General features: G+C 40.3%; 1 protein-coding gene across 1 annotated transcript in view; it reads left to right on the top strand.

Annotated features, from left to right (window-relative positions):
• The window catches only part of snd1 (staphylococcal nuclease and tudor domain containing 1), a 232,043-nt gene that overhangs the window by 26,431 nt on the left and 180,259 nt on the right, over positions 1-25,353 (top strand). The window contains exons 11-12 of the mRNA XM_059326285.1: positions 12,557-12,658; positions 23,852-23,952. Coding sequence (XP_059182268.1) covers positions 12,557-12,658; positions 23,852-23,952 — 203 coding nt within the window. The remainder of the gene's footprint in view (positions 1-12,556; positions 12,659-23,851; positions 23,953-25,353) is intronic.

Raw genomic sequence — 25,353 nt, 5'->3', positions numbered from 1 at the left:
CCTGGGAGAGTGAGTCCAGATGTGAATGTTTGTGTGTATTGTATTGGTGTTATATTGGCACAGTGTTGTATTGCTATCGCTTGGACTTCATGCATATTTAATTGCTCCTGTGTGGTTGTGTGTGATTTTTCATGTAAATACCTTGCATATTTATCAATATCAGTCCGTCTGGGTACCAGCTCACTCGGCTACTGGAGTGAAACTTGTCCTGGCTCGGATACAAAATGACGAGCACTGTCACAATAATATATTCTCCATCTTGAACTAGGAACATCATGTTCTAATTCAGTTTTGTTTAAATTTGATTTTGTCACTAGCTCTTCATGAAAATTTAAATTATCATTGACAATGTTAGCAATAAATAGATTTGATTTTACTCAACCATAGTCGGTGTATTACCTATAGTGGATGGTGATCAATGTACTGCTGTGGACAGGGGAAGCAGCAAAACATATTTATGCCACTTAAAGAGATCAATATTAGTTTAACTGAATGCTATATTTAGACTATTTTCAGTGCTTTATCTTGCCGTAAGTGGGTTCTGTTGAAGCCGTTATGAAGCAGTTACCTGTGCTCTTAACAAAGCCAAAAGACTCCATTGACAGAAACAGTCATTTTACTTTACAACAGGGATGGGCAACTTAAATGCTGGAGGGGGCCACAATTGTTCATGGACACTACCACAGGGCCACATATAGGACCGTGCCCTTAACCAGATATGATGAAACTGCATTTTTAAACGTTTACAGTGCAGTAACTTAACATATTTCATGCTCAAATGCATGTTTAACAGTATAAATAGGAATACAAAAGGATTGAAGCGAATAAAAAAATAACCACTTACTGTGATTTCTTTTTTTTTTTCAATGGAAGAACAGCAGACCAACATTAATTGCAAGAAGTAATTTTGTGCATTTTTACACTGCACTTTTAAGATTTCATGCTCAAATGCATGTAGTTGTACTGAGGGCCACTTCAAGTGAGGGTGCGGGCTGTATGTGGCCCCCGGGCCTCCAGTTGCCCATCCCTGCTTTACAATATCATCTTACTGCTGCCTTGATTGTTTAGTTTGTTTTTGTGTGACTTTAGTGTTTTAAAAGGTTAATTCCATGGACTGTATGAAGAATGCAACTTTGCTAGCTTCCGCTGGACATCATTGAGACCTCAATGTCCCAGATACAGACGCTGCTGACATCTTGGTTATGTTAATCAGAGTCTGCACAGCAGTGACAAAGAGTCACGAGTTAGAGCCCAAACGATCGCAAGTCTATTACAGCCGTCAATCATGAATTTGCAGCCCCATTTTGTACACATCAAATAACTAAACAAAACCAAACTTCTCATCTGAAAACTGAACACTTCAACCAACATTAGCGTTATCTAAAATTAGCGTGTGTGTATTTGCTCCTGCCTGCCTCTCCAAACCGGGGCCACGTCGACCACCATCTGCTGTAATTAATACACACCGACTGTGGATAAGCACCTCATACAACCCCACTTCAGTAAATGTTAACTATCCCTTTAAGGGGGGAAAAGAGCCTGTCAGACTCAAGTGAAATGATATCAACAACTGAAAGTGTGCAGATGTCTTTATCTTTTAAATTAAAACATGCAAGACATTCCGAGTCATAAGATACCATCTGTATCAAAGCCAGTGCTTCCTATAGGCAAGAGGGGCCTTTTCTGTGACTGCAGTAGGACATTCTTTTTTTAGAGGCCGTCTTACATAAAAACTGTTGCTGCATTTTGTGTTTTGATGAGGGTTGTTCACGGTGCTGCTGCTGGTTCTGTTTGTTAGCTAGTTATTTCTGTCTGTGAGCTAAAGAGCTGCCTGCCTGCCTGTCTGTAACGCTGTTGGCTCGGCTTTGAGTGTTGTCGCTATGGCAGCAATGCAGAGTTGTGATAGGTTTACTGAAGCCGTGATGAGCCCTTGGACTGTATGGTCGACTGACAGAGAGGCGCTGACATTCCTCTGATATCTTAACTAAATATTTTTTTTTATATCCATGCATGGAATTGAGAATTTTATGTCCACTCTCATTTGCCAGCTTGGCCTGTGTCTGATCACTAAATTAGACAAGTGAGCTGTTACCTTAGGCAAGCAGGGGAACTTAATTTCATGCCCCGTCTACACTCCTTTACAGATGCAGATATAGTAGTTCACATTATGTTTTTGGAAGCCATTCTACACTTTCATTACTATTGCTTCAACTATTTTTAAAGCCAATCAAATTAATCATTTAGCACCTCCAAATGTTGGCGTTCACCGGCCAAAGTATTCATAGAGAAGAATAACTTACCATCAAGCTGTGAGATGTTTTTTCTCCACCATGCTGGAAGAAAAATGGCGTTAGTGTACATGTACGAGGCGAACATGCAGTGATTGCACAAACATCTTGACAGCTGATTTTCGCGATGTTATAAGCAGCATGGATGATGATTGTTACCTCAGAGGTCACAGCAGGTATCTCTCCGCCACAAGCCCGACACACACTGACATCGTGTTGGCTAACACTGTCACAAGCGAGCTGGCTTCTTGCTTACAGTGCAGCAGACAGACACAAAGACATCGTCACGGTTTGCAGCACAGCTTACACACATGCACTGACACACACACTCGGAGTGACATGCTTGGTTAAGCTGCATTAGCTTATGTCAGAAAACATCTCGGAAATTGGCGTCAGCATGTGCACAAACATGGATTACACATATATGTGCTGCATGTGTGTGCGTATAGAGACGCTCCAGATGTGTGCATACTAACACTGTAGCCTATCTATGAACCCAGGAAATCTCCAGAGAGTACAAACTCAGAAATTTGGTGTTGTGGTAGTTGTGTGTGTGGCGTTCTCTAGAAGTCTGTAGGGATTTTCTTGTGCCAGTTGTCATTATTATCTCTGTCTGTCTGGATGTGTCTGTGCACAGTTTGACCGTGCATTCTGCAAGCAAGGCCATTTATGTGTGTGTGGGGGTGTCTGTGTGCACTTCAGGGTGAACCAAGGCCACATGTACCAGTGCACTGATGAACTGTGACCGTTCCTGCCATTCCCTCCTCCTCCTCCTCTTCCTCCCATCTCCCCTGGTTCCTTTCAATCCCCCTAACACCACACATATCTCCCTCTTCCCCTCTTGTGACTATACTAATTGTGCTCAGACTGACTGATTGGTGGACCAATGGCGTCTGGCTGCAGCAAAAACACAGGACACACATTTCCTCACTTGCTTTCCTCCCCCTCCTTCTTTCCTCTCGTTTGGTTCCACTCCTCCCCAGTGTTACTGCTGTGGCATATCTTCAGATGTGAGTTATTTTGAGCTTGTGAGTTGGAGTCAGCTTTTTCTCCCCCCCCAGTTTTTTTTTTTTTTTGCCTCCTCTCTCCATTTTTTTTTTTTCTCATGTGCAGCAGGACAAGCCCAGCGTAAACACGAGTGGGGAGAGATGTCTCTGCTACTCAGTGACTCACTGTTACACCCACTCACTCACTCACTCGCTCACTCACAATCAGCGTGTTTGGATGCGTTTGTGTGTATCTGCTTTGACGATGTCTCAAGTGTTTGTGTGTGTGTGTGTGTCTTTATGTATTGTATTGCATCTGTGTGCTTATGTGGTTTAAGTAGGGTTAAGGACAGTGCTGATGGGGCACATAGGGAGGTCAACTCACTGTCCTTATATAAGCCAGTACAATGACTATGGCTCACCCCCACGCTACTCCATACAGCCCTGCCTACTCGTATAACCTCTCTACAGTCCACCTTTGTGTACTTTGTAGATGATTTAGTCTCACTGTACATCTTTCTCGCTGTCCCGTCTGCTGCTGTCTCCCATAAACCACCTGTCTATCTCTCAGCCTCTCTTCCCCCCCTCTCTTTCTTCCGTCTCCTTCTTATTTTTACTTTCACATTATTGGGTTTATTTTTATACCGGAGCACTGCACACTGATTAGCATTTCTGTAAATACTGCAGTTTCAACACAGGTCTGAAAAGTCTGGCAAAGTATGTGGGCAGAATTCGACAATTTCTACATCTTCCAAACTATGTGAAGTGCTTCAGAATGCGCCGATGCGTCTGGAAAGCTCGTCACAAAACAAATGACTGTGTCTGTTAGTCGCTGCACAGCTACTGTTGTTTCACGTATTGTTATTTTAAACAGTTGCTATACAGTAGTATGTTTTGTTTGCTTGTGTATGCACAGGATAATGAATTCAATTTCACATCTACAATTGCAGTCAAGACATCAAGGTCGAAAAAATGTGGCAGAATATGGAAATAAAAAACGTGTTGCAATGCTGTCGCAGCTAGTCGGGTAATTATCAACTGTAGTGCTCAAATACAATGAAAACAGATAAAGAAATCATCCAAATGATGTCAAATAGAAAATTGACACCACACCAAGCAACAAACATTAACATGTGGGACCACAATACTGAGGCAGGAAAATAACAGGGAACAAATAAGTTACAAGAAAAGACATTACTAGGGAGAAAGTTTTGGTGTTGTATTAATGGAGTTTTTATCATACAGTAAGATGGCGTCCTTTTTAAAACTTGCCAGTGTTTGCTTGCTCCAGTACCTTTGGTCCTAAGGAATACAACTGCAGTGCCAGAGGATATGCATCATTGAGGCCAGGCGATTTCCTGGAAAAAGTGTTTAATACTTGCATTACTGATGCATCTGAGAATCTACTGCACCTACTGGTACCTTGTTTGCCATGCAGCATTAAAACATATACTAAAAACCTGGATTAATCTGGTTAGTCACATTGGACTGCTATTATTTTGAACACTACTGTATATCACAGTTAAAGGGAAGTGGGTCCATTTTCAAAATTTAAACATGCTTTTTTTTATTCTCTCAGCCCAAAATGATGAATAAACATTAAAAGACTCTCTTAAAAATCCCCAAACTAGAGTGCGAAAATTCACATTTGTGATGTCATTAAGTATAGAGTCTGGAACTGCTCCTCCGTATCATCTTTAGCACCTTTCCTGAGGGATTGTCTAAGAGCACCCAGGGGAGTAATCTGAGTATATCGGTGTACTTTCTCTTTCAGAACTGACAACACTAGCTCAACTGGTCATTAAGGGAAGCAAACATTCTGTCTGTTCACAAAATCAGTTTCCCATTCATCGTCTACGAATCAGCTCCAGACTTCATACTTGACAACAATTCTCTGGTTTCTGACTTTGAGAGAGTAGCTCATGTTCACAGATATTTATTGAACTTTCCTATGCCATGGAAATAGCATTGGCAGTTCTTAATTTAGGTACTGTTAGCCTTTAATTGGGGTCCCCTCCCAATTAGGGCTGGGCGATATGTACCAAAACTCATATCCCAGTATTTTTAGGCTGAATGGTGATATACGATATATATTTGTATTTTAAACAAAACATGCAAATTGTTTAGTTTTAACTCAACACCACAAGAAATCATCATCAACCTATTTTATCTAAGGACTTTATCAAATTCAAAACCTTCCACCTTTTGAAGCAATTTCATCAGAATCGGATGCTCTTCATCTGCAATCCAAAATCAGTAATCTTCCAAATTACAGAACCATTGTTTTTTTTCTTAGGAACTAGCTCTTGCTAGTGTGCAGAGAGGAGCAAACAAATAGTGGTCATAAGTTAAAAAGATATTATATATTGGTATTGTCTCAACTACATAGCTCTTTCTAAAATATATCGGTATTACGAGTTATACTGATATACCGCCCAGCCCTACTCCCAATACACAACAGTGTGCAATGCATTGCAAATTAATGTCGTAGAGCTTGCACTCGACACTGCACTTCAATGGTTCTTCAGCAACACACATGCAAAGTTTGATGATGAGAAAGTCAAAGGAAAGACCTTAAAAAACTCCTTCCATCTTAGTTATATAATGGTTCGACTTCCTGTGCCTTTCAGGACAGAATCTGACCACTTTCATCATAAAAAAATGTCAATGTGGGAATAAGATTCTTGCAGTTTAATTTTTATTTTTACCCTAGATTTGTAAAAAAAATCCAAGGGATTCAGTTTCATAATGGCCAGTCCTTCAGGATACTGACCCATCTGCTCCTAACTTTCTATTTGCGACTGTGGCTTGCTTCTCTTTTCCTACACTCCTCGTTGTGTTTGTCTTCTCCCTCCTCCCCTCCACACTTCTGTCCCCATCCTCCAAATCTTATGTCTGACCATGTGTGTGCCCTCAGCATGCCCCTAGATCTGGCATGACACGCTTTGACCTCAAGTTTGGGAGGAAGATGACGGGGTAGGAGGGTCGCCCGCTTGGTGATTCACTTGTGCACTATTGGCTGGGTGAGGCAGATTGGTAGCCTCACTACTGGGTGAATATTTTTTGCCCCATTGCACTATTTGGCTGACACTGTTGAAAAAGCAAAGGACTTGGCTCTCTCGTGTTTGTTTGCAGGGGGAGCGAGAGCTATAGAAAGGGCTGCCTTGGAAGATAATGTGACTGTTGCTTTTGAGAGATGCACTATTGTTGAGAGCACAAAGGTACACACCACCTGAAATCATCTTTGAGCAGAATTTGTTTTGATACAGGCCATTTATAAATGGGCGCTTTGTGTTGCAGGTGAATGCAATATGAGCGATATTATCAAGTGTTAGCTGTGCAAATTTACTGTGTGCTTCCAATAGTTGAATATATTCAACAATATTGGAGATTTTTTTTTAGCAGGCAGCACTGCAGTCGTGTGTGTCTGCAGGGCCTGTCTGACTGCCTATCTGGTCCGAAAATTAAAAAACAAAGCACATATTGAATCACAGTATTCTCACTGCTTTACCTCACATTTCTTTTGCACGACATCCTAATTTATGTCTGCACAATCAGTACAAGGGCTGCAACCAGTCACCACTGTCACAGTGAATTCACCTGCACCAGTCTGGTAGCAGCTAATCATGAGTTGAGTGGATGTTTTGTTGTTATGGTACTAGAGGTAATTTTATTCTGCAATCCAGGTTCTCTCTCTCGAGTCTACTGTGAGATCAGTTCAAGTCAGTTTAGTAATGAGTTATTTGTATTCTATGGTATGGACAATAACGCAGTGAATATAAAGTTATTAGATTAGATATATTAGATTGTGTATTGTAGAACCATAAACAGCTACATCCTTCATGCTCTTGCTTCAGGAAGTGTATGTCTTCTCTCTCGGCCATCGTCTCTCTCTCTCTCTCCACCACGGCCCTCTGCAGTCATTTAATGTTTATGCATGCACAATTGAGTAATGTTGTTATGCATACAGTAGTAAATGTTGACTCTTTGTCTAAGGCTCCCAGTGCACTGCTTAATCAAGGAATAATGTCCACTTTGCATGGGACGTGCGCACACAGCAGTGTTTCTTTCAAAATAAAAGGCTGCACGCAAAAAACTAAATTGGTTATAAGTAAAACTAAGGCCTAATATACTGTAAACTCCCCCCCAACTCCTCCGCCACACATCAAAAAGCATGACGTGCTCCTGAGTCATGATTTCACCCTTGAAGTTCCAGAAGCTGCAAATGCTCCCAGCAGCAGCAGCAGCATCCACACATTTGCAGCCCAGCCCCTGCAGCCCTGCGACACTGTACAATCCAGCTAGCGTCATGCCTCTGCAATAGTCAAAGATGATTCCTGAGCTTTAGCTGGTAATTTGGAACGAAGGGAATTTACCCCAAATAGAACAGAACTCCCCCCGAGGATAGTGAGAGCAAACTGTTATTGGGTCACGGTTGAGACATAGCAGTGACTCTCTCCTCTTTCTGTAACCTTCCTACAACTGCATAATAACAGTTTAATGACGGTGTACACACGGTTTGTCTTGTCTGAGTAATTTAATGATACTAACGCTGTCAGTTTCTCAGTCTGAAGACTGAAGTTGAATTCAGCGCCGCAGTCAGATAATTAGACTTGTCACGGTCTGTCTGCACAGACTCGAGGTGGAACAGCCTTGTGTACGTTTTGTTTGATTGGCAGCGGGGCACATTTATTTATTTTTTGATTTGCACTTAACTGTCAGGGAAAGCTTGATGTCCCTTTTGAATAGCACTGATTTGCACTGCTTTTGTAGCTGTGCACAAAGAGAAGCAGACCCATTGTGAAATACCGGGCAGTTTTTGCTATCAATTGGCATCGATTCCTATGACTGCCTGTGGTTAAAGTTGTAACATTTTCTCTCATTTTCTTGTTTTTGGACTCTTTCACCTCGCTGTCTTCAACTCAGCCTCGCTCCACTCCCCATAGACCTTCTAAAAGATGGAGGAGAAGTACCTTTTGTCCTCCTTGTCTGCTTCTCCACTCCTTGTGCCTAATTGGCATAGAGTGCTGGCATTTACACTCTTCGCCCTCAGTGACATGGCTCCCCTACTACCGTGAAACAGCTTATTAGTTAAAAATGACTTTTTTTTTTTTTGTCTTTGGCTCTCCTCAGGTTCATTCTTTACTTTCTCCTGTTGTAAGTTATCTTGTTTGTTCTGACCTGCATGTATCAGAATCTGACAACCAAATGCTACAATATAGGGGTGTCCCACACTAATTAATGTAGTCTGATCTGATTGGAGCATGGTGGTGTAGTGGTTAGCACTCTCGCCTCACAGCAAGAGGGCCGCCGGTTCGCCTCAGTCTGGGTTCTCACCGGGTACTCCGGCTTCCTCCCACAGTCCAAAAACATGCACTTAGGTTTAATTGTTGACTCTAAATTGCCCATAGGTGTGAATGAGAGTGTGACTGTCTGTATCTACAGTACAGGCCAAAAGTTTGGACACACCTTCTCATTCAATGCGTTTCCTTTATTTTCATGACTATTTACATTGTAAATTCATCAAAACTATTAATGAACACATGTGGAATTATGTACTTAACAAAAAAGTGTGAAATAACTGAAAATATGTCTTATATTCTAGTAAGCAAAGGGTGGTTACTTTGAGGAATCTAAAATACAAGACATGTTTTCAGTTATTTCACACTTTTTTTGTTAAGTACATAATTCCATATGTGTTCATTCATAGTTTTGATGCCTTCAGTGAGAATCTACAATGTAAGTAGTCATGAAAATAAAGAAAAACGCATTGAATGAGAAGGTGTGTGTCCAAACTTTTGGCCTGTACTGTATATGTCAGCCCTGATTGGTCTTTTCTGCTCATTAATCCCCTTCACATACAGTCATGGAAAAAATGATTAGACCACCCTTGTTTTCTCCTTGCTTTCTTGTTCATTTATTGCCTGGTACAACTAAAGGTACATTTGTTTGGACAAATATGATGATAACAACAAAAATAGCTAATATCTAGCCATTTTCCATGGTTTTCTTGATAATGATTTTGGTTATTATCAAGAAGACCATGGGAAATGGCTAGATACCAGCTGTTAAATTAAACTCTTATGAGCTATTTTGTTATTAGGGACCACAATGGAAATATAGGGACCACAATGGAAATAAGCCTTAGGGCTTTATTGTGTCATCCCTGACTATTTTTTATCTATTTATATTACGTATGACACAGGTTGCTGTTTCATATTTTTTATATCAAGAATGGTCAAATAAAATCAATCAATCAATTAATTATATTTGTCAAAACAAATGCACCTTTAGTTGTAACAGGCATTAAAATGAACAAGAAATTGAAGAAAACAATGGCCTAACAATTCTTTTCATGACTGAATCTTAAAAAATGAGCAAGAAAAACCAAAGTTATTGGCCAAGATTCTTGCAGCTTTTTCTGAGCAGTTTCTTAGAATGGACATCTTCTTTGTTATATAAAGTGTGTGTGTGTGTGTATGTGTAGGTGCAACACTCTGGCTTAATTTTCTTCCCCTCATTGTAGCGATCCACAGACAGAAGGCAAACGACAGGATAGTGAAGGGGCTGTCAACGAGAGATGGAGAGAGCTGCTGTTCGCCACTTGTGGCCATCAGCTGCGTCTACGAGCCTCCACCGGCCAATTTTAACAGAATCGTTCATAGTGTGTGCTCTGATTAATAAATGTGTTTTTTGATTTTGAAACAGTGCCCCTTATGCTGCTATGCTTGTTATTTAGCCTTTTGTTTGAGGCCACAGATTTGCAAACGTCGTCTACCATGGTGATTTATTCACACACACACTAAGGAGACTGATTGAATGCACATTATTTCCAAATTTCGATCAACCATATTATTAATAGGCTGGAATTTATACCAAAAGAACCTATTCATCATGATTTATTGTTAGAAACCAAGAAAATCTATGTAAAATCAGAACCCCCATGTACCCTGAGTGGAAATGATTCATTGTTTCATAACCATAATTTCCATCACTGCAACTTGTGACTGTGAGATTGGCAGTTGAATCACTGGATCATTAGTTGACTATTCAGGATCACCCCTGTAATGGGGATTGGGCTTTGTGTAGAAGAAGACAAACACACACAAAAAAAACACCATAAGTAAGTGTTTGGGAATTGTTTTACTGTATGGCATTAAGAAAATATGGTCCAAAGGAAGGATTTCGCCCGAGCAATGCCAGCTTGGTAAAAGTTATCCTCATCCCCCAGCAGTGGACAGCTAAGTCCGCAGCTCAGGCACAAAATGCAGGATTCCTGGCTGGCAGCGCTCCTAAAAGGCCCCATCATCCCACCGCAACTGACTTGGTAGGGATGAAAGACCCTGACAATAAGCCCCGACTGACACAAAATGGAGGACATCGGCTCTTGGCTGAGCGGTGGGGGATTTCCACTGGCCATGTGTGAGATTAACTCACCTCCGAGGCTCCATGCTGTGCTGACTCTGCTAGTGAAAGTGGAGAAGGATGGGAGTGAGTGAGGGAGTAAGAAAAGAAAGAGAGAAAGCTATTAAACTCAAAGGTTATTACATTCCTGCCAAGGTTAACGGAACTGGCTGGTAGATTTGGCAGTTTCCAGAGCTCCTTCACCAGCGCCAATCCAGCAGGCCTTCTGTGCACTCATGTAGAGACTTACTCAAAATATTAACAGTATTTTGGAAGGAATTTGTCACTGAAACATTTACTTGATGTAGGATTTTGCTGCTTGGAATTTGTCCCAAGAAGATTTATCTTAAAGACTTTAATGGAGCCATAAGCACACGCTCAAACATACGAACACATGCTCGCGCAGCCTTCGCTCCCCATGTGTTCTCTCCACATCCATCAGCCCAGCTGTGTGCCACACCTGGCAGCTCGGAACAACTGGAGAGGCATTAAAAATGAATGAAACTCATCGAAGAGACGAGGAAATGAGGAATTAATCCGACCCTGTGTGTTCATTTGGAAGAGTGTTACTTCTGTTTGTATGACAGATAATGATGGCGCTCATAGAAGAGCGTGGGAGGGGCATGGGTGGCGAGCATACTGGTATTGTCATTCATAGCCTTATTCCTCCTGTTAGCGCTTGTCGTTTATTTTCCCACTGCGTCATTGTCATTTGCTGTATTTTTTTTGTAACATTTTTATATCCCGCCCCAACAAAAACGGCACCTGTCACTGTGTCGCGTGTGTGCGTGCGTCTCCTCACGCTGGGAGCAACACAAAACCTCAGCCTCCTTTGAAAATGCAAATAGGTTCTATTTGTGGCCTGCTCCTGTCACAGAGTGGGTGAGCGTATTGAGGGAAGTTTTTGTGTGCAGCTGTGCGACCACATGTGTGTATGCACATTGTGTTAAACTGATGCACAAAGGCGAGCTGACACCGAGTCTTTGCCTTGGCCGTTTGTATCCGTGTCCTTGGTAACTGTGTATTTATTTTTTAAATTTCTTGGTGCAGTGTGTTGGTATTGACAGCAATAGTGTTTTTTAAAAATGTTTTAAAGGTGTCTTTGCAGCTGTGCGTGTGTGAAATGCTGCTCTTAAGACTGTACAACCTGAACATTTTTGCATAAATCTGCACATTTCTCCACTTAAAATTGCACTAAGTTGTATATAGTATATTCTTATTATTATTATTATTGTATATTTGTATATTGTTAAATGTCTTTTCTTAGATTGTTTATTTTTTTTATCTTTATCTTAAAAATTGTGTGAAACTTTGCGGCTGTAACAAAGAAATTTCCCCACTGTGGGATTAACCCATTGAAGCCTGGAAAGCATATACGTCGTTTTGTAGTATTTGTATAAGCTCTCAAAATACTTTTTTGAATTTCATTTCTATCTGCTACAGAGGCTGAAAAATCTATTATTTAGTAGAAGAGTTGACACTTTTTTTTCCAGAATTTTTCCAGAATTTCCAGAAAATTAGAGGCTTATTTTAAAATTGCCCAGCGGTTTTTCAGGCCTCAATGGGTTTATAAAGTCAAATCTGAAATCTGAATCTTCACATTGAAATAATTCATTGAATCGAGTCCAGATCCCCTCCATCACAGGACTGAAGAGTTAAAAGAGGGGAACAAACAAGCTGACTGTGTGCAAATGTGTGTGTGTTTGTTTGTTTGTATGCATGAAGCGCGTGGCTGTTTTGTGTGTGTTTCTCAGTGGTCAGCATCTGCAGCAGATATGTTAAGCCACGCAGCTTTGAAAGTGCAACGTAAAATAATCTTTCCCATTCTGTCTCCTCTTTCCCCAACTTCTCCTTCGTCCTCCCTCTGTCTCTCCTCAGGAGAAGAACAAGGACAAAGACAAACGTTTCCGTCCACTCTACGACATCCCCTACATGTTCGAGGCCCGCGAGTTCCTGAGGAAGAAGCTCATCGGTAAAAAGGTAATACTGAAATTGATCACTTTTTCTTGCCCCCTCTGTGTGTGTTTTCAGCTTAGAATAAATTAAACAATAAGTCCAAACAGGGATTCCACCGGTGGCTGTTGATGCACTCCACCACCCTGTTTCCCTCTCACTGGTAGCCAAACACACATTTCAGAAGCTCTTAGCTAGATATCTATTTCTCTCCCTTTCTCAGTTTGAATACCAAGTACTCTCGGTAAATGCCCTGGGGCTTGGAATTGGCCTGGACGCACCCTTTAAACAAGCAGTGTTGATTTCCCCCTCTTGTGTCTATTGATCTACTGAGTCTGTACACCTAGGGGGCTGCTATGATTTACACACATCTGACCCAGCAGAGCCCAGCACTGAGCTAGAGAGCACTCGAGACACAAACCACCATTTGAACATCAGCTTTTAGTGTTAAATTTGACTATGAATTAAGCTTGGTTGTCTGAGAGATAACAGATGCATTTAAAGGGATTTTTCCTCTTACCTGTAGTTCTATTTATCAACCTAGATAGTTTTGATGTGAGCTGCTGAGTGTTGGAGATATCGACCGTGGAGGTGTCTGCCCCCGTCACCCGCTTAATTTATATTAAGCCTTAAAGTCATACATAATTAAGTTAGTGGCTGCTTTGAGTGACATGCAGCTGCTCTCACAGGTGGCCGCTGCATTCAGGCCACCTCCGCTCTCCCCTGCTCCACCTCTTTGGCTCTTTTTTTTTTTTTTTTTTTGTGGATTAGAAAGGAATTTGCAGGAGTCAGGCAGTGCCAAGATGGCGAAGGCTAAAAGGACTCGAGTCACTCATTTTCATTTCAGCTTTTCAGAAACCAGCGAGTGATGTCATGGAGACTAAATCCATATTTTATAGCCAGATGGGGTGGTCTTTGACCACCAGAAATGAAGTGCCATAGTTCTGTGATGTACGAGACAAGGCAGACATCTCGATAGCCAATATCTCCAACACTCACGCCAAAACAATTTAGATTGATAGATCGATCTTCAGGTAAAAGGAAAATAATGAGTTTGATTTTTGGGACAAACTGCTCCTTTAAACTGACTTAAAATCAGATTTAGTGTTTAAGAAAAACTGTTATAATTGTGTAATGATTTATAACCAACCAAAAATAAAGACTTCAGCCCACACAGAAGATTGTTTTTACACCAGAGTCCCCTCAGTAAATCAATAAAATGACACCTACATTGTTGTCATTGAACTTATAGTGGCAGTAATGACACAGGGAGCGAAGACGGCTGTTGCTCGCAGACAAGCCTAGAGCTGTTGTCCACTGCCTGATTTGAACAATGGTTTATACTTTTCCAAATAGCAAACTCTTAACACTTGTCAGACTCAGTGGGGCCGCATTATAATGGGAACCATGCCGGAAAAGATTGAAATCTTTCTCTGCGAAAAACACCGAAATGCAGATTGATTGAAAACTGGTGCATTTGTCTGCACTCATACAGACGAAATGACTTCCCTAGTCAGAAGTTATTTATAAATTCAATACTGTTTTGCAGCTGTCTTCCAAGTATCAGATTGTGGCGCTTCAACCTCCACAATTCAATTCTCAGTCTGTTTTTTAAAATCTCAACTTGTGTTTTTGTCGAATGTACCAAACAAATGTACTGTAATGCAATGATTTCAGGGGTCCAAAGCACAGCCCCCAGACAATAGATGGAACAAACATTCCCTATTTCACACTTTCATAAGTGTACAGAGTTTTAAAAAAAACTAAACAAAAACAACATTTGCAGTACAGCCTGATAAACACAAAAACATGCTCCCACTCAAAGCCAAAAGCCAAGAGAGTTCCTTTTGGCATTCAGTACAGGAGTGAGATTCATATCCCTGTCCCAGGCTCTCATCACAGTCATTTTAATCATCCTCATTAATGTTTTTTTAATGACAGAAAATTCAGCCGTGAGCTGGCTTTTGACGAGTGAAGCGAGAATAATGATTCGGCTGTTTATTTGTGGTGTTGGGGGATAATTAGTGTGTGTGTGTGAGATGGGGACAGGGCAACTACAGCAGTATCAAGGTGTAAAAATACTTTGCAAAATATGCCATTAGCATGATGCTAAAATGTGTGTAGCTCAGGCTTGTAACACCAAGCCTTAAGTAGCATGTTGGGATTGTTCGTAGAGTCAATGGCCATGCTAATACATTGTGTGTGTGTGTGTGTGTGTGTGTGTGTGTGTGTGTGTGTGTGCGTGCGTGTGTGGTTTTGCGTGCGTGTGTGGTTTTGCGTGCGTGTGTGTGTCTGTCTTCATATAGTTGTGAGGACCAACCCATGGCAGAATACCAACATTGTGAGGACATTTGTAGTTGTGAGGACATTTTTTCCAGTCCTCACAAAGAAAATGCTAGGATAGCCTCTAAAGGCCTTAATTAATCATCTGGATGAATTTCAGGGAAGGTCCTAACAGAGATGGTAAACCCTGAAATGTGTGTGTTGGGCTAGGGGAAGTGGTGGTCCTCACAACTACACAAAGACGTGTGTGTGTGTGTGATGTATATGGGCATTTAAAGCCAGAAGAGTAAATATATACACACATAAAAGCTACTGTACTGTGTCCACAAACAGCATGCAACCCAAAGAGAGAACAATACAAATCAAATATTCCGTGCAGAATAATTGTGCACACATAGTGACATGCACCATGTCTACTCCGCACGCATCTAATTCTTAACATCACTGGGATCCGTCTGTACTGTTTTAATACCCCGTTTGATTTCACAGTATTGCTTGTTTTGACTCTAGGGCGTTCCAAAAGTCAGCTCAGCTGAAATGTTCTTTTCTAAGTCTCAGGCAAAATTGTTGTTTGTAGTGTTTATCTGGGAGGAAAGTATGCATGATTGTGTATGAGTCAAAAGGAGTTAGTGTCGTGAGCATGATAAAAGTGTGCATGTTTTACCAGAGTGTGTCAGTGGCTCTGTTTACAATCCGCATTAAAATTCATCCTGGACAATACATGTGGAGCGCTCTAAATGCTGGTGTAAGTGCACTTTGTGACGGGTTGAGAGATGAGATCAGGAGGCTACAGGTGGAGGTGGTGGTCATCAGAGAAAGTAGATGGTTTGTCCACATGCATGAGTGGTGTGATTGCAAATGGCAACTAATCAGTGTTGTAATATGTGAGAAGTAAACAAACCTCTAAAGCAGTAGTTCTCAACCTTTTTGAGTCGCAACCCCCAATTTAACATGCATATTGTCCACTGTATCACTGAACAGAATCTCTCTGTTGATACGACGAATTTTGGACAAATAAAGAAGCAGACAACAACTAAAACATCTCTCTGTTTGTGCATTTATATATATTTTTTATATTTTATTGTTACTTTTCATCTATGTCCTCCTGAGTGTGTAACAGTCAGCTTCAAGCCAGAGACTCCTTGAAAAGTAATGACTTGCTACTTTGGGATTTGTCAGAAAAGACACAAAATTAACCAAAAAATAATCAAATTGACCACAAAATGACACAAAATGATCAAAAAAAGACACAAAATGACCAAAAAGTTACATAAAATTAAGCAAAAAAGGACTCAAATTGACCACAAAATGACAAAATTACCAAAAAAAAGACAGAGCTGACTTCCAAAATGATTTGGCGACCCCCAGAAATCATCTCGCGACCCCAATTGGGGTCCCGACCCCAAGGTTGAGAATAGCTGCTCTAAAGCACAGTCCGTAAATTACCCTCTACTTTCTCTCTATCTATGCTTTTCTCTTAAGATCTCTTAAGATGTGGTGTCACACTTTCCTCCTCTACCATTATGTTACACACACATATAAATATATTTATATATATACAGTATACGCCACTGTATTCCTCTACATTTTATTAGTATTGAAGTTGGGTATCCCGAGGGTGTGCTTATAGGCTCTCAGAAGTGAGTTAGGTTTAAGTGGAGAGCTCTTGCCCATTTGCCAGCAGCACAGCCTCCTCCTTCCTCAATGTGCAAAATCAATAACGGAAGAGCTCTGGAACGCTGCTTCTCTCCCATTCCCTTATTGTTGCTAAGACACAAGGCTAAAGCTCTGAATTAAACCCTCTGTCACTGTAGATCATGATTTAAAAAATAATTACAGGCCTTGAAAAACTGCAGGTTTTTTGATGGTACATTAAAAGCATCTGCCTTCAGCTGCCTTGGTAACAAGGAAGATTTATTTCAGATGAAATGATCACAGGCTCTTTTTTTTTGCACACACATTACTTAACCCTCAATGTTTGAATGTTAATCTATGCTACCATGGTCTGCTTGAGTTGTCAAGTTGGATGCAGGTAGGTGCACAAGTGTACTGATGCATGTTGCACTCCAACAAGGAGAGGAGTTTAGTCGACCCACTTACTGTCATCCTGTCTCCGAACACTAAGCTCTATAGAGACAGATTTGGAGCAGTAAGCATTAGTAGAAGACTCTAAGACCACTGCTTTCCTTTAAATTCTGCTCCAGAGGGCTCCTCTTTCATCCCTTTTTTCCCTTTTTTCCTCTCCGACACAAACCGAGACAAAAGATTTTACCTCAACAGTGGGGTAATTGGGCCTTGACCCGCTGGATTTAAAAGGGAATACTCTGTCTGGTCTGGGTCTTCCCTGAAAAGAAAAGAAGGGAAGACTTGAGTCGCATACAGAGATGTGACTGCAGATCTATTGTCAGATCACAAAAGTTGTATATTTGCGTCATCTGGCTCAAACTGGACTTGACCAAAGCTAATCGTCCCGTCCAGTGACGAGGTGGAGTCATAAAATTGACCCACAGGTATTCCCCTGACAATATTCCATTTCAAAGCTCAGAGGCTGCCTAAAAGTGCAATGCATGACACGAATTAGGAAAACAACCAGATTTACCCCTGATTAAACCTTTTCGGACGTGACTAAGCATGAACTACAAGTCTCAGTGTTCTGAGCAAAAGCTCAAAGTCCTAATGCCGCTGCACCGCTTTAGGCAAATAAAGCTACATTAAATGTTTTTTTTTTTCTATTAAACCTCCATTCCTCATCTTTACAAGGACAGTGTGGTGCTTTTGATCTTTTATAAAGCATATCTAATATCCATATTCAAAAGTCTGCCTTTTTTTTGTCCGAGCAGTCTATATTTGATAGCTCTCTGAGGCAGAAAGAAATTGGTGCAATACCTGGTCTGGTTTTTGAAATAGGACTTTACAGCTACAGGTGGTGATGAAATCTAGTCTTGTTCTCTGCATCAACATGCGTCCTTGATCAATTTCATGTTAATGGAACTCTTTTAAATTTATAATTTCCTTTTTTTCTAGCCAAGAGCGATGCGAGACACAAGAGAAGTTAATAAAAAAGTTAATTATCACTTCAGGGTAATTAAAGTGATATTTATGGTATATGTTCTTGTTCGACATGAATTTAGAGGACGTGCCACAAAACGTCTTCTGAACTATCCCTTTAAGGTTAGCTAAATGCACACTGAAGCATTTTCCTTTTCCTCTGTCACTCTACGTCTGTCTGTTTGCCCCCCACACTCTCTCATATATATATAGATATATATCCCCACCCCCATATATATCCCCACCCCCATTGAAACGGCAGCGCTTGCATGGTGACATAATCCCAAAAAGCTCGATTTGGCTAACTTTATAAGTAGTGCTTCTTGTGCGCCTGGGTCTCAGCCTCAGCAGAAAAAAAGTCCAGTGGAAATGTTGCATTAAGCCACTTATCAGGGTTGAGCACATTCGGATAATCCTGCGTGCTCAAAGTGGCTCCTGTTATGCAGCTGCTTGTGTAGTACTGTTAGCGCCAGAGTTTTCCCCTCTTATTGGTGTGCATGTGAGTGCGTGCATGCACTGAGAATGCCGTGTGTGCAATGTTGTATTTGATGTGATGTGTATTTGTGAGAGTGAGACTTGATTCGGGGGGGTTTGGGAGAGCTTCAGGTGTGTGTGTGTGTGTGTACAAGCAGATGCAAAGCATGTAGACCTAAACGTCACCGGGTCCCATGGTTGAAAATCCAGATGGGGCTTCCTCTTCTTCCTCCTTCGCTCTCTCCTTCTGTACGTTGTGCTGTCCCAACCTGAGGTTTTTCCCACCGGCACAGCTCTCTTCATTAAATGATAGCCAGCTGTGATTACAGCCTGCTAAAAACACAGCATCTACTTCAGCACTTCTCTTTCACTGCCTTGCCTTTCTTTCCCTCTTCAAGAAGACTTAGATCCCAAGATCTTTTCTATTCAAACCCACTGTGATTTGCTAATATCTTCTGCTTTGGCTGGGCCTATGTAAAGATTTTCGCTATTGGTTTGATCGAACCGAACTAGACCGAACTTTACCACTAGGTGCCGCACTTTCTCAGCAGCTACGACAGAGTGGAGAATAATGAGACTGAGAGAGCCTATTAAGGAAAGTGTAGCAACTCCTGTCCAGTTGGTGGTCCACTTCTACTGAAATGTAGCATATTGTTTTATTTATTATTATTATTATTATTAGTAATAAGGAAACACAAGTTGTATTAAGCACAGGCTGTTTCCCACAGAATTAGATATTTTTCTTTCAGTTTGAGCTCGAGCTCAGCAGCAAACCTGAAAACCATTTAAACTCTAGCCACTGCAGCATCTTTGGGTATGCCTGCTTGTCTAATTTCTAGTTTTAATTGGTTCATTATGGCATCCCTTAGCCTTTCATCATATATGCTTCCACTGAGAATCCTAACAGAGTGTGCGGTTTGGGTTACAAATTGGTCTGCACCAACATACCACTGTTTTCTTTTGTTTTGTTTTGATTCGTAAATCAGTTTAAAATATTGCACAAAAGAAAACAGTCAGTGGGAGCAGGGTCAGATGAAAAGGTGGAGGTGACAGGTACTTGTTTGTTTGAGCAAACCTCAAACCTCCTACACTTTATCAGGGTAAGCAGCCTTTTCTGTCTGGAAAATTACTCGTGCTGCGCCCATGCAGGACTATGATAACTGTTGCTCACGATATGGCACAGCACAGATATCTTTGCCTTATCATAGTTGTCTGAGAAGCTTTTGTCAATTAGGACCACCAAATGAGTCTCATTTCAGCAAGCATGGAGTTTATACACAGTTTTTTTTTTGTCCAATATAGGGTATACACTACTGGTCAAAAGTTTTAGAACACACCAACTTTTCCAGAATTTAATTGAAAATTATGCAGTTTAATGTCTCAGTGTACTCTGAAATGAATGCATATTTGCAACATTTAAAATTCTGTATTGAGCATGATAGTGTTTTGAAAGTAAAAAAAAGATTCAAAATCACATTTTATGTTGGACTAAAGGACTAAAAAAAGACACAAAATGACCAAAAAAAGACACCAAAAGACACAAAATGACCAAAAAAAGACACAAAATGACTTACAAAGACATGAAAAGAATTAAAAAATGGACAAAATAGCCCAAGACTCCATAGAGTTAAGTTGTTAACCCATTTCTTGTTCCCTGAAAAAGGCCTACTTGTATAATTCTGAAATGTACATTATTTTAGTTTTGGTTAAGCTTACCTTTTTTTATTGACCTCTGGCAGTTCACCACTTACCTTTGTACCCTTTCAAGCTGTTCATTTGACTTGAACTGCTTGAATTTCAATAAAAAACTGGAAAAATTGGGGTGTTCTAAAACTTTTGACCGGTAGTGTATAAACAGAGAAACGTGCACATTTGAGCAAAAACAACAACTTATTCTTCAAACAACACACATTACTTATTATGTACAAACATGATTCGTTTGGCAGAGCAAACTAAGCCTTCCCATGCTGCTTGCTGCCTCATCATAACAAAAACATTTTGTCTCACACTTGTCCTGCTGTCCTTGTCCTTATCGCTCCTCCACTTTCTAATCCATCCACTGCCTCTCCCCCTCCGTCTCACTCTCCTCTGGGGGGTTCTTATAGATAGCTCTGCCTTATCAGAAGATCGGTTAGATGGCCCGTGGAGAATGGACCTGGAACTCCTCTAATCTAACATCGCATGGTCAAAGTTTATAATCTGTCATCACCTCGCCTAATAGGGAACTACTGGTTTCACAGGTTATGGCGTATAATACAGCATCATATTCTGCCTGTGTGTGTTCTATCGCCTCCAATCTTCTCTTTTTTTTTTTGTCTTGGGTGTCTCATTTTCCTATTTAATTTCATCTCATTTTGTCCGCTCTAGACAACTGGTATTCTTCCTGTTTTTTTTTATTACTTTGTTTGTTCCCATATTCTTAAATTACCCAGGCCTGGCAACACTTAGCCATTAAACACAAATGTAACCAACGTTAAAAGGTTTTCTCCCTTCATTTGAATGGCTTCACTTTTCAATAAAGCTGAATAGACATGGAACTCTTGTCATGTGTGGACTAAGAGGAAATGAGAAGCTTCAGTGTGGGGGTGAGAATGAAACAATTCCTTTTACGACAATAAGAATGGGTTATTTGCATGGTTACAAAATGAATGAAATTCTGGCTCTTTTAAAAGCAAGGATATTGCTTAATATTTTACGCCTGAGAGGATCACAAACCAATTCTGGTGCTCATAGTGTGACTGTTTCTCAGGATATGGCTTCTATTAATGTACTTTACGCTGCAAGATGTTTTGTTTTTGAACTGATGATTCAGCTTGGATGAAAAATGTCTCATAAAGGTTAAATAAAATTTGGGAAGTTGGTGTGCAGTCGCTACTACTTACTTATAAACATATATCAGCATATGAAGGCAGAACTGGTAGGCAATTGGATTTGATTTTGGTATCAGAAGTTCTGGTTTCTGATCAGTATGACTTCATTCATGTTTGAGTGTCTTTTGTTTCATGTCGGAAAACCGTTCGGAATCTCAGAATCAATCTGCTAACATCTGATTCAGCTCTGTATTAGCTTTTTAAAATTGTATCTGCATTCATATACTGAAGAACAATGCGGTCCTAGTCTCTTAACGCCAACTCCAATCTTGTATATCAAGTTCCTAATCAGCCCGTAAACAATAACCAGCCCATGGAAGAAGTAGTGTCCGGCTGTATATCTGTTATCCGTTATCAGGGTATCTGGTGGCGACACCATAACTCCAGAAAAAATATTGGTTCTTGCCACCACAGGCTAAATCATCAGCCAGTAGCCAATGGGTTCCGAGATTGCTTCTGAGGAACTCCTCCATGTTTTTCTTGATTTTTAGATTTTAAAATGTTCTATTCTTCAAGATAATCCCAACTCAAAACTTTATAAATCCTACTTCTTAGTCCCATTTGCAACTCAACAAAACTTTCCATTGTTGCTCTATAGCAGCTCCAGAAACCTACTGTTTTGTATGGAATGGTGCAGCCAACATTGGCCTCCAAAAGCCATAATCCATCTCCCAGAATCCTTTTTATTTTCCGTCTGCTCTTGAAAAGCAGACAGCACTCCCTGCTGAACAATACATTACAACGCATCCATTCTGCTTTTGACAGAAGCTGCTCTTTTCCCTCGCTAACGTCACCATGTTCTCATCCTGTCCATCTAATGACAAGCTGATGTCGCTCCATGTCCTGGTTGGCGTCTCTTTCATGTCCCTGTAATAGGCCTGTCTGCATTGTCTCTATTTGACTCGTGTCTACGCTCTGATGCAGATTCCCCACTTTCCCCCCCCTCTCCCATCACACTTGTTTGACACGTAGCTCTTAAACTGCAGACTGTGTAGAGGTATGGCTTCATCCCTGCTGTTAGTGCTGTCTCCCTGTGTCTGGGCACAGAAAGTAGGCTTTCCCCGTCACATGCCTGCAGATGTGCGCACACGCACAGCTGAGTGACAAAATTGTATCTTCAGGGTGGGTGGATTGGAGTCCGTCCCTAGGGAGCTTTTTTTGAGAACACACAGTGTGTAGGGTCATTTGGGTTCCATCACTGTTCCCTCTCTGTGTGTGTGTGTGTGTGTGTGTATTGTCCCAAACACCCACACTGTGTTAATACTGCTCCCCTAGGGAGATCTACAGTGCTAGCTGATGTGATTCATACTGACTGGGGGTGACCTTGAGAACTGGGACAAACACACAAACCGATACTCTCTCTCACACACACACAAGCCAGAAAATACCCTCCACTAATTATTACCGTAACTTAGGGCTGGGCGATATGGCCCTAAAACAACATCACGATATTTCAGGCTATTTTTGCGATAACGATATTCTTGACGATATTACCAAATACTTAAAAAGATATAGAAAATATGATTTTTTAGTCTGTATAAATAAATAAAAGTCTAAAATGTAGTGTGAAGTGCAAATCTCAACAGTTGCCAAATAAAAAAAAATGTACTCTTGACTCTAGAGTATGAGAAAATAATAAAAAATAACCATTTAGGGGTTCCAGGGGCATATTTTATTGACATTTTGTAAAGGAGAATAAAGGTTCTTGTATGTTATTTATTTATTTTGACAGTCTTCTTGTAAGTTCTGTGTTGGATTCTGTCAACACACTGTGCTCTTATTTTGAAAGCTGCATGTGTTTAGCGACAGGGAGTAAGTAGCTTTTTGTGATTAAAACAACTTTAACCACTACATCAAGAAGTAGGAATGTTGCCAATATCATGATATGAATTTTTTTAACCATAAAAAAAAATATACAGATATTATCGTGAACGATACGATATGGCACAGCCCTACCGTGACTCTTGTTTGTCTTCGCACTCTTGATATGTTTTTTTTCTTTCTTTCAATGGTCTTTTTATTGATGACAAAGTATGTATAAAACAATCACTGTACAGGGAGAAGATTTTTGATTTTTTTTTTTGTACAACATGTACCCATGACACAACTCGATCAAACATCCGAACATAGACATACATATACAGCCACTGGCAAAAGATTGTAAATAGACAGAATAAAGATAACAAATTAATTAACAACAATGCTTAGAGAGAAAGGAGAAATATATGAAGGATTAATAAAAAATAGTAATTGAGGAGAATAAATAAATAATAATACTAAAAATAAATCTTTAAAAAAATAAAAGAGGGGGCGGGGGAGCTACTCAGAAATTATTGTTGAAGGTTTCTCATAAAATACCAAGAAGGGGCGCCATATTTTGTAGAATTTATTCTCTGATCCCCGAATAGTGTATCTAATCTTTTCTAAATTCATGCAGGATATCATGTCCCTGAGCCAATGTGAATAGGAAGGAGGAGCTGTGTCCTTCCACTTAAGTGTTGATATGTTTTTTTGACCTCCTTTTTTTTTGCTTTGCCCCCTTTAGGTCAATGTGACAGTTGACTACATCAGAGCAGCAACCGGTCCAGGAGAAAGCACCCCAGCATTCTCAGAACGCACCTGTGCTACGGTCACAATTGGCGGCATGTAAGTAGCACAATACACTGAAAGGTTTACTTTCGTTTTATTCTGTTGGATTCTATTCAAAGCAGTTCTCCTGTTGAGACTATCTCGCTGCATGAATGAAACATGCCTTTTTATTCTGTATTTGCAGTACACAATTATTTTGGGTTTTCTTTAAAGTCCCTTTGAAACGGACGTTGGAGCGTTTTTGCTTTTGTTGTTATGACAATTTTTACCATTGAAACAGAATATTTGAAAGGTTTATAGTGATAAGAGGGATTTAAATGAAATCCTTTTGCATTTGATTTGGTCACTAATTAGTGGGCGGGCTTGGAGTTTAGCGTGATATGGAGCTACTGAGGGCTTTACACACAAATGATCGTCCATTGTTATATCAAGAGGAGGACAAGAAAACAGGCAGCCTCGCTAAAATAAACCTCTGCCTCTTTTATTTTGTAAATTAAGACAAAGTTTGTGCCACTGATATCCGAATACACATCTCTTCCCATCTCTCTCCATTGACCCAAAAACGGTGAAGTTGTGTTTTATACGACCAGTGTGGCTTGGTAGTCACCCAAGTCTCATTTGATTTTATTAATTTTTCAAAATGCCCCTGAGTGCAGGATGAGTAATCAAACATTTGAAGCGTTTTACTTGGTTTCACAGGAAGAGAAAAGACGAGCATTTCATGTATAAAAAAAACTTTGATACTGATTTTTTTTAATTTTTTACATATTTTTGGTATATTTCAAAAGAGAAATGAACAAAGTGACACATGATTATAATTAGGAAAACACTTTTTCTATTTTACTGGGACTTTAAGCTACCAGTACTTGTTACAAATAAGCAGCCCTCACTGGCAGAACACACAGTATGTAGTTTGTCAGTGTAAGGGACTAACACATTTCATTTTATTACACCAGCTGTCTCCCTGTTTAAAACTTTAAAAGTTAAGTTCATCTGATGTAAGACAACAGACAGAATAATCACTTGTAAATACTTAGAACTTGTAATCTCACCACGAATCACAAAGTCACCTAAAAGTGCTTTTTTTTAGTGTTTTAATTTTCATGACAAGGGTCCCATCAGTGCAGGCAATTATTTTCTATCTACAAACACTTTTTTTTTTTTTAGGAAATCTGGTTCATCTGTTTGAAACGTGTATTTTTATACAGCACCACAGATATAAATGTTATCAAACCACTCAGAGGTTCAAATTTAATCAAAACTGGATAAAGGAGCTTTGATGCCACGTGACTAAATGAGCCATCAAAAGTCTGTTCTCACCCCAAAAAAAACCTGTTAAAAGCCACCTATCTTCTGGTTTTCTCTGTCTGTATAACTGCAGGCGTTATGGCACAAAGCACAGTTCCATGCACACATAGAAACATGGATCCCTCTTAGTCATCAAACCAACAGTCTTCT

This window comes from Centropristis striata, chromosome 22 (genome assembly GCF_030273125.1).
Source record: "Centropristis striata isolate RG_2023a ecotype Rhode Island chromosome 22, C.striata_1.0, whole genome shotgun sequence".
Classification (NCBI taxonomy): Eukaryota; Metazoa; Chordata; class Actinopteri; order Perciformes; family Serranidae; genus Centropristis; species Centropristis striata.
This window is presented reverse-complemented; position numbering and strand designations above follow the sequence as displayed.